The 14,263-nt window shown below is 41.0% G+C and overlaps 1 protein-coding gene across 1 annotated transcript in view; it reads right to left on the minus strand.

Annotated features, from left to right (window-relative positions):
- Nucleotides 1-6,552: 6,552 nt before the first annotated feature.
- The window catches only part of LOC117521507 (regulator of nonsense transcripts 1), a 53,824-nt gene continuing 46,113 nt past the window's right edge, over nt 6,553-14,263 (minus strand). Inside the window, exons 18-24 of the mRNA XM_034182822.1 lie at nt 14,006-14,148; nt 12,411-12,585; nt 12,197-12,278; nt 8,237-8,398; nt 7,887-8,143; nt 7,518-7,637; nt 6,553-7,404 (exon numbers count right to left, since the gene is read on the minus strand). Of these exons, the coding sequence (XP_034038713.1) occupies nt 7,521-7,637; nt 7,887-8,143; nt 8,237-8,398; nt 12,197-12,278; nt 12,411-12,585; nt 14,006-14,148 (936 nt within the window). The 3' untranslated portion in view covers nt 6,553-7,404; nt 7,518-7,520. The remainder of the gene's footprint in view (nt 7,405-7,517; nt 7,638-7,886; nt 8,144-8,236; nt 8,399-12,196; nt 12,279-12,410; nt 12,586-14,005; nt 14,149-14,263) is intronic.

Genomic DNA, 14,263 nt, shown 5'->3' on the forward strand with positions numbered 1-14,263 from the left:
ATGCCATGACATTGACCCTATGTGTCTTTTTGCAAGGAATGTTTTTGCAGTTTTTGCTCTATGGCAAGATGCATTATCATCTTGAAAAATGATTTCATCATCCCCAAACATCCTTTCAATTGTCCAAAATATCAACATAAACTTGTGCATTTATTGATGATGTAATGACAGCCATCTCCCCAGTGCCTTTACCTGACATGCAGCCCCATATCATCAATGACTGTGGAAATTTACATGTTCTCTTCAGGCAGTCATCTTTATAAATCTCATTGGAAAAGCACCAAACAAAAGTTCCAGCATCATCACCTTGCCCAATGCAGATTCGAGATTCATCACTGAATATGACTTTCATCCAGTCATCCACAGTCCACAATTGCTTTTCCTTAGCCCATTGTAACCTTGTTTTTTTCTGTTTAGGTGTTAATGATGCCTTTTGTTTAGCTTTTCTGTATGTAAATCCCATTTCCTTTAGGCGGTTTCTCACAGTTCAGTCAGACGTTGACTCCAGTTTCCTCCCATTCATTCCTCATTTGTTTTGTTGTACATTTTTCGATTTTTGAGACATATTGCTTTAAGTTTTCTGTCTTGACGCTTTGATGTCTTCCTTGGTCTACCAGTATGTTTGCCTTTAACAACCTTCCCATGTTGTTTGTATTTGGTCCAGAGTTTAGACACAGCTGACTGTGAACAACCAACATCTTTTGCAACATTGCGTGATGATTTACTCTCTTAAGAGTTTGATAATCCTCTCCTTTGTTTCAATTGACATCTCTCGTGTTGGAGCCATGATTCATGTCAGTCCACTTGGTGCAACAGCTCTCCAAGGTGTGTTCACTCCTTTTTAGATGCAGACTAACGAGCAGATCTGATTTGATTCGGGTGTTAGTTTTGGGGATGAAAATTTACAGGGTGATTCCATAATTTTTTCCTCAGAATTGAGTGATTCCATATTTTTTTCCTCTGCTTGGTCTAAAAAGGTAACCGTTACTGACTGCCACAATCTTTTTTCTTGATTTGTTATAGTGTTTCTTAAAGCCAGAAAGTTGCCATTTGAAATGACTTTAGTTTTGTGTCATGTCTGTGATCTGCTTTTTTTCTACAAAATTAAACAACTGAATGAACATCCTCCGAGGTCGGTGATTCCATAATTTTTGCCAGGGGTTGTAGTTCTTGAAACTAGCAAGTTAAGACAGGTGACACAGATGTCCCCTTAATCTTCCTCAGCCACTATTAACACCAAGAAACCTTCAAGCTGGATTATGAAGAGAAACTCACATCAAAATGTAATGTTGGAATTACCAAACATGTCTGTCCAGTCTTTGATCATGAGTTTGACCCCTGTCCTTTATTTGATCCCGATTACCGGATCAAGGTTCACTGCTGAGACTTAAAAGGTCAGTGACTAGAATCAAAGGTCAGTAATCACATTTAAATTTAACTATCCAAATTGCAGGTCAGCAGTCTGTATCAAAGTATTAAGGTCATGATTAGAGTGTTCAGATCCCATGACAGTCTATCCAGATAATGACATGGATGTGGTGAAGAAAAATGTATTTTTGACGGGGGTCATTAACAAGAGTAAGAATTGGAATTTGGTGTGTCCTAGAATGTGAAGGTGGAAGGTGTGGAGTTGAACGATCTCACAGATATTTGTTAGCAGAATTAGGATACCTCAAAATGTAGGAACGGATTTCAATAAAATTTGGTCATCAGCTAATGTTCCAGGAAATAAGTGATTCAATTTTGGAGTAGACCTGGAATGAATTCTACAACTGAGATCCAGAATAATATTTGGTGCATAGAACATTTAAGAGGATGTTGATGAAATTTGATGGATAATGTCTTAGAAAATTAGGTATTTTATTTTGAATTTCATCTGGAATATATTTTACATCCAGGATCCAGAAGGTTTAAGCAATATGTGGCCTTGGAGGAGGTATGTGCTCTTTGAGCACCTCCTAGTTTGTTGTTGGAGTGTTTGGTTCCTTCAGTTTTTCTCGACTCATTGATTAGCAGAAAGCAGGATTCTTTAGACCTTAAAAACATTTAAACAGTACAACATGTGCATTTTCAGTATTAAGAGCTCATAAAACTGAACGCATCTGCATTTCCAAAAAAATTTTCTGATTCAAAAAAATCTTTCAGTTACTGATTGTGATCTTTAAGTTACACACTGTACAAAAACAAAAAGTGAAGTCGCCTGGAATGAGCAAAACAAAGGACGTTTATTATCCACGTTTATCAACAGGAAATTTATGAACAAACTTTATTCAACTACCAGCATCATAAAGGAGCAGTTAAACAGAGAGATTCAGTCACAAAGCCAAACTAAGCACATGATTCATCTGCAAACAGCAATAAAGCAAAACCAAGTCACAGGACATACAGAGACATTATCGGCAATTATCAGTAGCTAGACTTTAAATATGCACATAATGAGTACTGGTAAACTATTCTAGAGGTCAGTTAAATTAAACTACAAAGTACAAACATAAAACAGTTGTAAGAATTCAATAACTGCACGAAAAATGTGGTGTACTAATCATTGTTGCCCCGTGTAGGTTGGAGATGCGCCTACTATAGAGGTGGGGAGGGCAATAAACTCACCAAGACTAAGTAATCCACATGGGGAATTTGAACTTCACCTTTTATTAATGCTCTTATCTACTCTGCGACTGTAGCAACAGGAGAGGTTCTGATCAACATTTTTACAGCCATGTAATTATTAAACCACAGCTGATATGATGACAAACAAAATGCTACAACATGGTGGGTTTTTTGTTATTGTTTTTGCGTGTTGTCAGAAAGTCGACTGAAAGGTTTGGGAAGTAATGGTACACAAAACACTCAGTAAGGTTAATTTGAAAATAAGGTGCACGATAATCACAAACATGCAGATTGTTGATGATCAGACAAACAATCCCAGCTTACTAAAGTTGTTTTGTCCTTCAACACATTTACTTCACTGTTACACTTTCCACAAGATTAAAACCACAGAACAAGCATTAACAAAGTGATCTAGATTAAAGAAAACCATTTTTACTTTATATAAACATTTCTAAGGTGTCAATTTGATCACGGCTTAAAGCTGCACGATAACATACTGTGTATAAAACCTGAAAAAAATTTAAAAGTCTCACTTCCAATCTCCATCACAATCATTCAACACGGTGAGATGTGTCCTGTTGTGACTTCAGCACTGGACTGGCGTTTAGGTTTGCAGTACTTATGTTAACAGTTATCTTTTCAACAGACTTTTTGGCACGAGATTCATCGGGTCCCAAAGTATTTGGACAATGACCATTTCTAAACAGGGATTTAACAGCATTACTACTACCATCCAGAAGTGATATTTTTTAGTCACACCATTTACAAAGTCTCCATTTGGACAAACTAAATATATATTTTAACAAATTATCACTAACAATTTTCACTCTTGACCTCAGACTGGGCGACAGCTCATCTCTCAGCAGGACAATGACCCTAAGCACACCCAAGGTATCAAAGGAGTGGCTTCAGGACAACTCTGTGAATGTCCTTGAGTGGCCCAGCCAGAGCCTGAATCTGATTCTGAGTGAACATCCCTGCAGCGATCTGAAAATGTATTTGTTTATGCACTAATAACAACACAGCAAATTCCTTGTATGTGTGAACTTACTTGGCAAAAAATTTGATTGAGACATTGAAAATGTCTGTGCACCGACACTCCCCATTCAACCTGATGGAGCTTGAGAAGAGCTGCAAAGAGGAATGGATAAAAACTGCCCAAAGATAGGTGTGCCAAGCTTGTGGCATCATATTCAAAAAGACTTGAGGCTGTAATTTCTGCCAAAGGTGCATCAACAAAGTATTGAGCAGTGTACTTACATGTGATTTCTTAGGGTTTTTTTTTTTAAAAAATTTCTAATAAATTTGCAAAAAAAAAAAAAAAAAAAAAAAAAACTTTCATGTTGTCACTGTGGGGTGTTATGGGTAGAATTTTGAAGGGAAAAATAATTTCATCCATTTCAGAATAAGGCTGTAACATAAAATGTGGGGAAAAGTGAAGTGCTGTGAATACTGTCTGGATGCAGTGCACATGAACATTTCTAAGTCACTGAGTAGATCTTGGACTTCATTTATGCCAATCATTAAAAAATACAAACAGCATGTGTAGTAAATCCGCCTGAAGTAAGCAATTTTTAAAAGTGCAAGACGACGGCTCATGAGGGAAGCCACCAAGAGATCAGACAAGCTGTGTATAATGCAGTTTGTTGTAACAATCAGTCACAGCTTCACAGTGGAGTGGAAAAGACAAATCAGATCAAATCTAGGCCTAACTCTCTAGTGTGCTTAAAAACAACAACAACAACAAAAAACTGTTCTTTCCTGCACTGTGTAATAAAATAATCCACATTTTGTTTGTTCAATTAATTGGGTTTTTAACAAAATCTCCATAATTACTAAATGGTTAATGTATATTTTTGATGAACCCTTTAAAGTTAATAATCTCTGCAATCAGACCCCACAGTTGTTCTTACATTTATTTTAACATCTGTTTCATGGTATGAACCAAAGATATTTTGTGTGATCATCATTTAATATATCATGCTTTCTGCAATATGTGTTTTTTATTTACAGAGTACGAAAAGTTCGGGGACTTGAATTCCAGTGCAACTACCCCCCCCAAAAAAATAACGTTAATAATGACGACTAAAGGACTTTCCCAAGAATCAAAGCACTAAACAAAAATAATAAAAGGATAAATGTCAATACTAAAAAGTGCACTACAACAATGTACAAAAATCCCAAATTCAAGAGCTGATAATACAGAAAAAAGGTATGGCATACTCTGGGGAAATACAGTAAATCCATTCCTGCATTTAAGGCCTGCAACACTTTCAAAAAAAAGTTAGGATGGGGACAATTTACAGTACATAATGTGGCAAAAATTAATAATAGTGTTATTTCAACGAGGTGTTGCCAACAGGTGATTCTCATGAGTTGGTGCAAAAACAGTATCTCTACTTTGTCAACAAATATGAGAACAATTATTTAAATGTTCAAAAACAATGTTCCTCAAAGAACGATTGGATGAGATTTGCATATTTCTCAGTCTACGGTGCATAATATTAAATTATTCAAGGGCTCTAGAGGCATTTTAGTATGTAGAGGGCAACAAAACCAAACTGAACTCGGGCCCCTCAGGCGGCACTGTGTCAAGGGCAGTCATTCATCAACAGCTGATATAACCACACTGGCAAGGGATTTGGGAATCGTGTATCAAACACTACAATATGGAGTTGTGCTCACAAATGCCACTCAATTTTATTGTACAAAAAAGAAGCCCTATGTTAACCTTGTCTAGACGTGGCAGAGTTCTCTGGGCTCAGAGATATGTGAGATGGCCCATAACACAGTGGAAACGTCTTTTGTGGAATCATTATTCCAGAGCTTTTGTGGAAGAAATGGATGCTGTGTGCTCCAAACCACAGAAAAAAACCCAGACTGTCTCAGCAACAAGTCCAAAAGAGAGAGTCTGTCATAGCACGGGGTTTTGTCAGTGCCCTTAGCAAAAGTAATTTACACTTCTGTGATGGCAGCACTAATGCAGAAAGTACACTGAGATTTTAGAACATATGTTGCCTTCAAGACGGCATCTTTTCCAGGGGTGTCCATGCATTTTTCAACCAGACAATGCAAAACCACATTCTTCTCACATTATAAAGGCACGGCTGTGGAAACTGAGGGTACAGCTTCTGGACCAGCCTGCCTACAGTCCTGACTTGCCCCCAATTGAGAATTTGTGAATAGTTTTGGGGGAAAAAAAAAAAAAAAAAATGCAACCACAAAGCTGTTCAGTTGCATACGTTAAGATGCATTTGCAAGAAGAATTTCATCGCTCAGTGCCAAAACATCTTAAGTGTTATAAGATGGAATGACAACATTACAAAGTGGTAAATGCCTTAACGTCCCAACTTCTTTTTTTCTTCCTTCTGGGGGGGGGGGGGTTTCTTTATCCATACCGTCCCAACATTTTCTGATTTGTACACTACAAGAACATCTTGACCATTTCATTCCAACTCCACTGTGGTGGTGCACAGAGGCAAAAAAAAAAAAAAAAAAAAAAAAAAATTTTTTTTTTTTAACAAAAATTGTGTGTCCAGTTACTTCTGGGCCTGACTTTACTCCCAATGGGCAACTCTGCAGAAATCAGTAAACTCAACCTTATAATTTTTTCCAAAGGAAAAGAAGAAGAAGAAAAAAAAAAAAATCTTTCTTTAATTTGATCAAGATAAGCAGATGCTGAAGTCACATGTGATCTACATGTTAAGCCCCACCCGCTACAGTAGTGGGTGGGGCTACACTGACTGACAATCAGGAACGAGGCTTTACACTTGTTAAATAATGGCTGCTTCATTCAGTCATAAGATGGTACCATTTTTGCCTAACAAAATGATACATTTTGAACAACACAAACATTAAGTGTCTTACTAAGCAGGCATCTTCAAAGCTCATCCCTTCAGATCCGGAGACAAAAATGTTTGACATATTTAACAACCAATTCCACCACTCGTTTTTTGCAGACCGCCTTGAGAAAGACAGCCGGCGATGCTACGAAACATCACTGAAAACCTCCAAGAAAACAGCTTTTATTCTGGAAACTTTTCCAACTCAAAGCTGAGAAAGAACAGTGAAAGATCAGTGGCTTCCTAAGGTAACCGCTGGAGGCAAACCACCGTGAGCACTTTGACTTCACTGAACAAAACCAGCGTTTTCACTCGTCTCTCTCAGGTGGAATCAAAAGCACAGCACAAACTTCACACTGAGGTCGTTTTTTTGTTGTTTTTTTAAGTTATCAACTACTTCAAGAGTCGTGTCTTTCATCATTTTCTCCTCCTCTCCAAGTAACAGAAGACATCCACTTAACTTGGAGGACACGTTTGTGTGTGTGTGTGTGTGCGCGTGCAAGACTCCTCCATCTTTCCCAGCGCTTGGAGCAAGATTCCCAACCATACTGTCTGGAGATCTCATGAGGACAAGATGACATGTTTGCCCTCTTTCTGCCTCTGGAATTTATGAACCGTCCACCGACCTTTGACCTAGTGCAGGTCTTGCGTCTCCTGCCGCGCTGCTGTGATGACGCCAGCGTTCTCCTTCACCGTGTGTGCGAGCGCGAACAGCGGTGCCTTGTTCACCAGCCTCCCACGCTCTTGCTCGCTTCCTGTTGGGCTCGACTCCCATCTTTGCGCTCACTCTTGTGATTGGTTGGTTTCTCACGGTCTCTCTCCTGTTCCTTTCACACAGTGGTGCTTCGGTTGTAGCAGTGGAAAACGGGTATCCATGTTTGTTCTTTTTTGTTATTACCCAGATTAAAATACCAGTGAACTAAGCTTAAAGCGGGCCTAGCTCCTTTCTAGCAAGCTGTAAAAAAAAGAAGAAACACACACACACGTCCGCTGAGGTAAGGAAACAAACACTGTGGTCCTTCAACATACAAGCAACTCAGGTTATTTTTAGGATGTGGAATTACTTACAGTCTAGTACTGGGACAGTCCAGTCACACCATGTTGGTATGCCCGCTCTCCCTGGTAGGTGGAGTCCTGGGACAAAGCCACATCAATCTGGGACTTGAACTCATCTCCTAGGTAACTGTCCTGTAAGAGGACAAACAGAACATGAAAGAGACAAGTCAACAATCACTCCCTCATTCCTTTCCAGACATAAAAAGCAATAAGAAGACTGCTGGCGGAGAGGAAAGCTGGAACCGAACGTGGAATATCTATTCTCACCACCCTGCCATTTGGTACCAACCAGCTATAATGAATAAAAAGACTAAAGGTCCACCCATCTGGCATCTTTGAGGCTCCTGGCTTACTACATGGATTCTTAAAGTGGCAACACACCTGTGAGAGCTCGGGCTGGGACAGGCCGGGCTGGCTCATCTGTGACGGCTGGCTCATGGAAATGAAGCCCTGCGTCAGAGGCCCCTGGGAGAAGAACTGGGAGCTCAGGTCCTGGCTGGCCTGGCTAACACTCATATGCCCGCGGTCCAGACCTCCATTACCCATGTTGCTGCGATGCTTTTGACGCCCGCCTCGAGTTCCGCCACCGCCTCCTCCCCCACCACTGCCTGCTTTGGCTTTCATACCTCCACCACGACCTTAAAAGAGAAACATAATTCACAGCCAAATCTAAATAAAAGCTTTTAAAAAGTGTCGTTAGCACAGGTCTTGAAAAGTTTTATATTTCTTACCTGCTGCCGGACCATTGACCTGTCCCAGGTATCCAGGTGGAGGGATTGGGGGCATCACGAGGTTGAAAGGGATTGGGAGGTTCATGGAAGTCAAGGAATTGGGACTTGTGCCAATCATACCTATCTGGTCATGGGTCTGGAAGTACACGTTGGACGTACGCCCTGTAGCAGAAACAGGTCAGGTCACCAAGTATTCACACAGTGACAGCATGTTGCTTCTGTACACTAATGACATTGACCATTTAGGATTTACAGACATTTGTATATCCAGGTGCTGGTCATATAATTAGAATATCATAAAAAAGTTGATTTATTTCATTATTTCCAGTCAAAAAGTGAAACTTGTATATTATATTCCATCATTACACACAGACTGATATATTTGGAATAATGGAATGACAAATCAAATTTTCATGATATTCTAATTATATAACCAGCACCTGTACATTCAGGGACTTGGAAATACTCATTTATCCATCCATGACTTGTCTTTGTCCACTTTTTTTTTTAATGGGCTCTGAAATTAGAGGGACCGTACATAAAAATGACCGTAAATCAGGAATTTTAATGTGGTACTTTTGGTTAACTTCTTGAATTAAAGCTGAAAGTTTACAATACAAGCAGATCTTGATTGTTTCATTTCAGCTTAATTGTGGTGGTACATAGACACAAAATTACAAAAATTGCTCCACTGTCCATATGTACAGTGCATCCAGAAAGTATTCACAGCACTTCACATTTTCCACATTTTGTTATGTTACAGCTCTCAAGTCTTCTTGAATATGATGCCACAAACATGGTGCACGTATCTTTGGGCAGTTTTGTCCATTCTTCTTTTGCAGCACCTCTCAAACTCCATCAGGTTGGATGGGGAGTGTCTGTGCTCAGCCATTTTCAGATCTCTCCAGAGATGTTCAATCAGATTCAGGTCTGGGCTCTGGCTGAGCCACTCAAGGACATTCACAGAGTTGTCCTGAAGCCACTCCTTTGATATCTTGGCTGTGTGCTTAGGGTAATTGTCCTGCTCATGATGAACCATCGCCCCAGTCTGAGGTCAAGAGTGCTCTGGAGCAGGTTTTCATCCAGGATGTGTCTGTACATTGCTGCATTCATCTTTCCCTTAATCCTGACTAGTCTCCCAGTTCCTGCTGCTGTAAAACAACACAGCATGACGTTGCACCACCATGATTCACTGTATGGATGGTGCCTGGTTTTCTCTAAACATGACATGTGGCATTCAGGCCAAAGAGTTAAATGTTTGTCTCATCAGACCAGAAAATTTTGTGTCTCGTGGTCTGAGAGTCCTTCAGGTGCCTTTTGGCAAACTCGAAGTGGGCTGCCATGTGCCTTTTACTAAGGAGTGGCTTCCGTCTGGCCACTCTACCATACAGCTCTGATTGGTGGACTGCTGCAGAGATGGTTGCCCTTCTGGAAGGTTTTCCTCTCTCCTCTAACCCTATCCCACAGAGGAATGCTGGAGTTCTGATAGAGTGACCATCAGGTTCTTAGTCACCTCCCTGACTAAGGCCCTTCTCCCTCGACTGCTCAGTGTAGATGGGCAACTAGCTGTTATAAGAGTCCTGGTGGAACTGAACTTCTTCCATTTAGAGATGATGGAGGCCACTGTGCTCACTGGGACCTTTGAAGCAGCAGAAATGTTTCTGTACCCTTCCCCAGATTTGTGCCTCAAGACAATCCTGTCTCAGAGGTCTACAGACAATTCCTGTGACTCCATGTTTGGTTTGTGCTCTGACATGCACTGTCAGCTGTGGGACCTTATACAACCCCAATTTCAATGAAGTTGGGACGTTGTGTGAAATGTAAATAAAAACAGAATACAATGATTTGCAAATCCTCTTCAACCTATATTCAATTGAATACACAACAAAGACAAGATATTTAATGTTCAAACTGATAAACCTTATTATTTTTGTGCAAATATTTGCTCATTTTGAAATGAATGCCTGCAACACATTTCAAAAAAGCTGGGACAGGGGTAACACAAGACTGGGAAAGTTGATGAATGCTCAAAGAACACCTGTTTGGAACATTCCACAGGTGAACAGGTTAACTGGTGACTTTCATGAATGGGTATAAAAGGAGCATCCCCAAAAGGCTCAGCCGTTCACAAGCAAAGATGGGGTGAGGATCACCACTTTGTGAACAACTGCATGAAAAAATAGTCCAACAGTTTAAGAACAATGTTTCTCAACGTTCAATTGCAAGGAATTTAGGGATTCCATCATCTACAGTCCATAATATAATCAGAAGATTCAGAGAATCTGGAGAACTTTCGACACGTAAGTGGCAAGGCCGAAAACCAACAATGAATACTCGTGACCCTCAATCCCTCAGGTGGCACTGCATTAAAAACAGGCATCACCGTGTAAAGCATAAGCGTCCAACTGACTCCAGAAAGGGCCAAGAGGGTGCAGGTTTTCTTTGTAGCCATCAACTCCACCAGGTGATTTCACTGATGAACTCTTCCCATCTGCTCAAAGTGATGTTCATCAGTGAAATCACCTGCTGGAGTTGGTGGTTACAAAGAAAACCTGCACCCTCTTGGCCCTTTCTGGAATCAGTTTGACACCTATGGTGTAAAGGATCTTACCGCGTGGGCTCAGGAACACTTCAGAAAACCATTGTCAGTTAACACAGTTCGTCGCTACATTTACAAGTGTAGGTTAAAACTCTACCATGCAAAGCGAAAGCCATACATCAACATCATCAAGAAATGCCGCCACCTTCTCTGGACCCGAGCTCATTTGAAATGGACAGACGCAAAGTGGAAACGTGTGCTGTGGTCTGACGAGTCCACACTTCAAATTGTTTTAGACATCATGGACATCATGTCCTCCGGACAAAAGAGGAAAAAGACCACCCAGATTGTTACCAGCACAAAGTTCAAAAGCCAACATCAGTGATGGTATGCGGGTGTTGACACTATCACACCCCCAAACCATCATACCATTTCAGGGACGTTCCTGCTTATTTCAGCAAGACAATGCCAAGCCACATTCTGCAAATGTTACAACAGTGTGGCTTCGTAGTAGAAGAGTGCAGGTACTAGACTGGGCTGCCTACAGTCCAAACCTGTTGCCCATTGAAAATGTGTGGTACATTATGAAGCGCAAAATACGACAATGGAGACCCCAGAGTGTTCAGCAACTGAAGTCGTACAGCAAGCAACAATGGGAAAGAATTCCACCTACAAAGCTTCAACAATTAGTGTCCTCAGTTCCCAAACACTTATTGAGTGTTGTTAGAAGGAAAGGTGATGTAACATAGTGGTAAACATACCACACTGTCCCAGCTTTTTTGAAACGTGTTGCAGGCATCCATTTCAAAATGAGCAAATATTTGCACAAAAACAAAGCTTATCAGTTTTAACATTAAATATCTTGTCTTTGTGGTGTACTCAATTGAATATAGGTTGAAGAGGATTTGCAAATCATTGTATTCTGTTTTTATTTACATTTTGCACAACGTCCCAACTTCATTGGAATTGGGGTTCTATGTAGACAGGTGTGTGCCTTTCCAAATCATGTCCAATCAACTGAATTTACCCCAGGTGGACTCCAATTAAGCTGTAGAAACAACTCAAGGATGAACAGAATGCACCTGACCTCAATTTTAAGCTTCATGGCAAAGACTGAATACTATGTACCAGTTTTTTTTGTTTGTTTTTTTTTACAAATGTGCAAAAATCTCCTAAAATAAAACCCCCACTTTTGTCACATTGTTATTATGGGGCATTGTGCGTAGAATTTGGAGGGGGGGGGGGGGGGGGGCATAAAAAAATGTGGGAAAAGTGCAGCACTGAATATTTTCTGGATGCTGACATGTATGCCCCTTTAGCACATTCAAACATACAACAAATTATGAAAACTAAATAACAATAAGGTTATCTTTGAAATTAATCACACAACATTATGATACAAAAAGAGTTTGTTTTGGTACCGTTGCTGCTGCGGTCATAAACAGACCCAGGAATCAGGGCTTCCCGCGCATCATACATGGCTGTGCTCATGAATCGGCCCCCCTGTAAAACCACAAAACATGCATGTACAGGTATAACATCAGATGTGATTTCCCACATTCTGACGTACACATCAGGTGTAAGTTGCACTGCATGATCCTGTTTGGGCAGCAAGATTTCAGTGGTTGAACTCACCGGGTTAATAGTGTTAACCAGTTTGCGGGGTTTGCTGAATTGCATGAGGCTCTCCCTCAGGTTGTTGAGGGGACCTTCAACCAGGACCTTCTGCTCCTTGTAGTAGTTAAGCAGGTGGTTCCACAGGGGCTGCTTCGACAGAGCTTTGGGGTTCCCCACAATGATTACACCATACCTACATGACAGATCACAAGCCATCACAAATAACAGTCATGACATCATTTTGAAACAAAGCAATGCAGTGGGTGTGCACGACAGAGAGAAAACCAGCTTTACGTTCTGGACTGTGACTGAAAGGATGAGGCTTTTTCTTTTTTTTTGAGTGAGTGAGCATCTCAGCACAGCTTCGTCTATGACAGAGAACACGTTTACAGTGGCAGCCTGCACAAGGGGACAGTTACTGCATCAAGTGATGAATCATTTTAGGTGAATATTAGAAACATAAAACATAAGTTTTACAGCGCTTAATGCTACGTTTACACATAGGCAGGACGCGTTATGAATGTTGTATCTGTGTCATTCTTGGCACATTCCTGACATTCTTAACGTGAGTTAACGCATCTGAATAGGTTTCTTAATAGTGCGTGGTGGTGCGTGATATTTGTGATTTTCATGGAGCATGTTTTTGGCTGTCAAAAATAATCTTCCACGAATGTTACACACCACTCTCTTTTCACCTCATGTCGTGGAGGTCACAACTGAGCATGTTGATCCTTAATAGAGCGTGACAGCGTTTTTCTCTGACATGCGCACAATTAAACCCTGCTGCACCGCATTCAGTTTCATTGCTGCAATATGCCAAAGAAGGACAGTGATACCAAGTCGGCTAAAAGTCTCGTTCCAATGCTCATCAGGGTGCTCCTACAGGTGTTCCACCTGCTGTTGCTGCTGCGCCTGATGTTTGGGAAAACGAGCGAGACGAGAGCAACTGGCTCTCTCCGTCTCCTCCTCCTCTCTGTGCCATTCCATGGCACAGAGCCCAACTAAGCCTGCAATCACAAAGTTCTGCTGTGGATTTTGAGGAGCAAACTGGAGCAATCTGAATTGAGGGTAGGATGAATGTGTGGAGACAATTCGCTTCACTCACAATGTGACAGAACATAACGATGCGCTGTTACACGCGATTCCACACAATAGCGTGGAATAATATTCTTGACCGTGTGTAATGGTTCCTGATAATCCTCCAGCAACACGTGCCATTAATCGTAACGTGTGGTAACAGGTTGCAGCAGTTTCTGAGGACACCTGACTGCCTCTGCCCCGAATCATCACATTCGTGATCAGCGGCCAAGAATGTATACTTCGTGGCATTCGTGACTTGCCGTCATTATGTGTAAACGCAGCTTAAGCTGAAATCCTACAGTGTCTTGTTCTCTCTGAAGCACAGCACAAAGCAGTCATTTAACTTACAGAGGTAGACAAGCTTGCAGAGTTTGTTGAGCTTTGTTTGTTTCCACAAACCGCAACATGTTTACTGGGGGGAGGGGTTGAATGTCTTTGCCAGATAGTGAAGTGTCTCAGTGTCCAGTGTCCCTGATAGTCCACTTTGTACTTTTCAAAGAAAACTGGTAGCATCTGAACATTTGCCGGCTCACCTGGCTCTTGTGAGAGCTACATTGAGTCGTCGGGGGTCGTTGAGGAAGCCGATGCCCTGATGCTCGTTGGCCCTGACACAGGACAGAATGATGAAATCTTTCTCTCGGCCTTGGAAGGCATCGACACTGGCTATCTCCACCTCCTACACAAAACAAACAAAAGAAGAACATTTATACCAACTGCATTTCTTAGCTTTTAACTATCTGAAGTACTTTATTTTGACAACTCACCTTATGAGCTGCAGAAATTGTGAGAAT

This window comes from Thalassophryne amazonica, chromosome 12 (genome assembly GCF_902500255.1).
Source record: "Thalassophryne amazonica chromosome 12, fThaAma1.1, whole genome shotgun sequence".
Lineage (NCBI taxonomy): Eukaryota > Metazoa > Chordata > Actinopteri > Batrachoidiformes > Batrachoididae > Thalassophryne > Thalassophryne amazonica.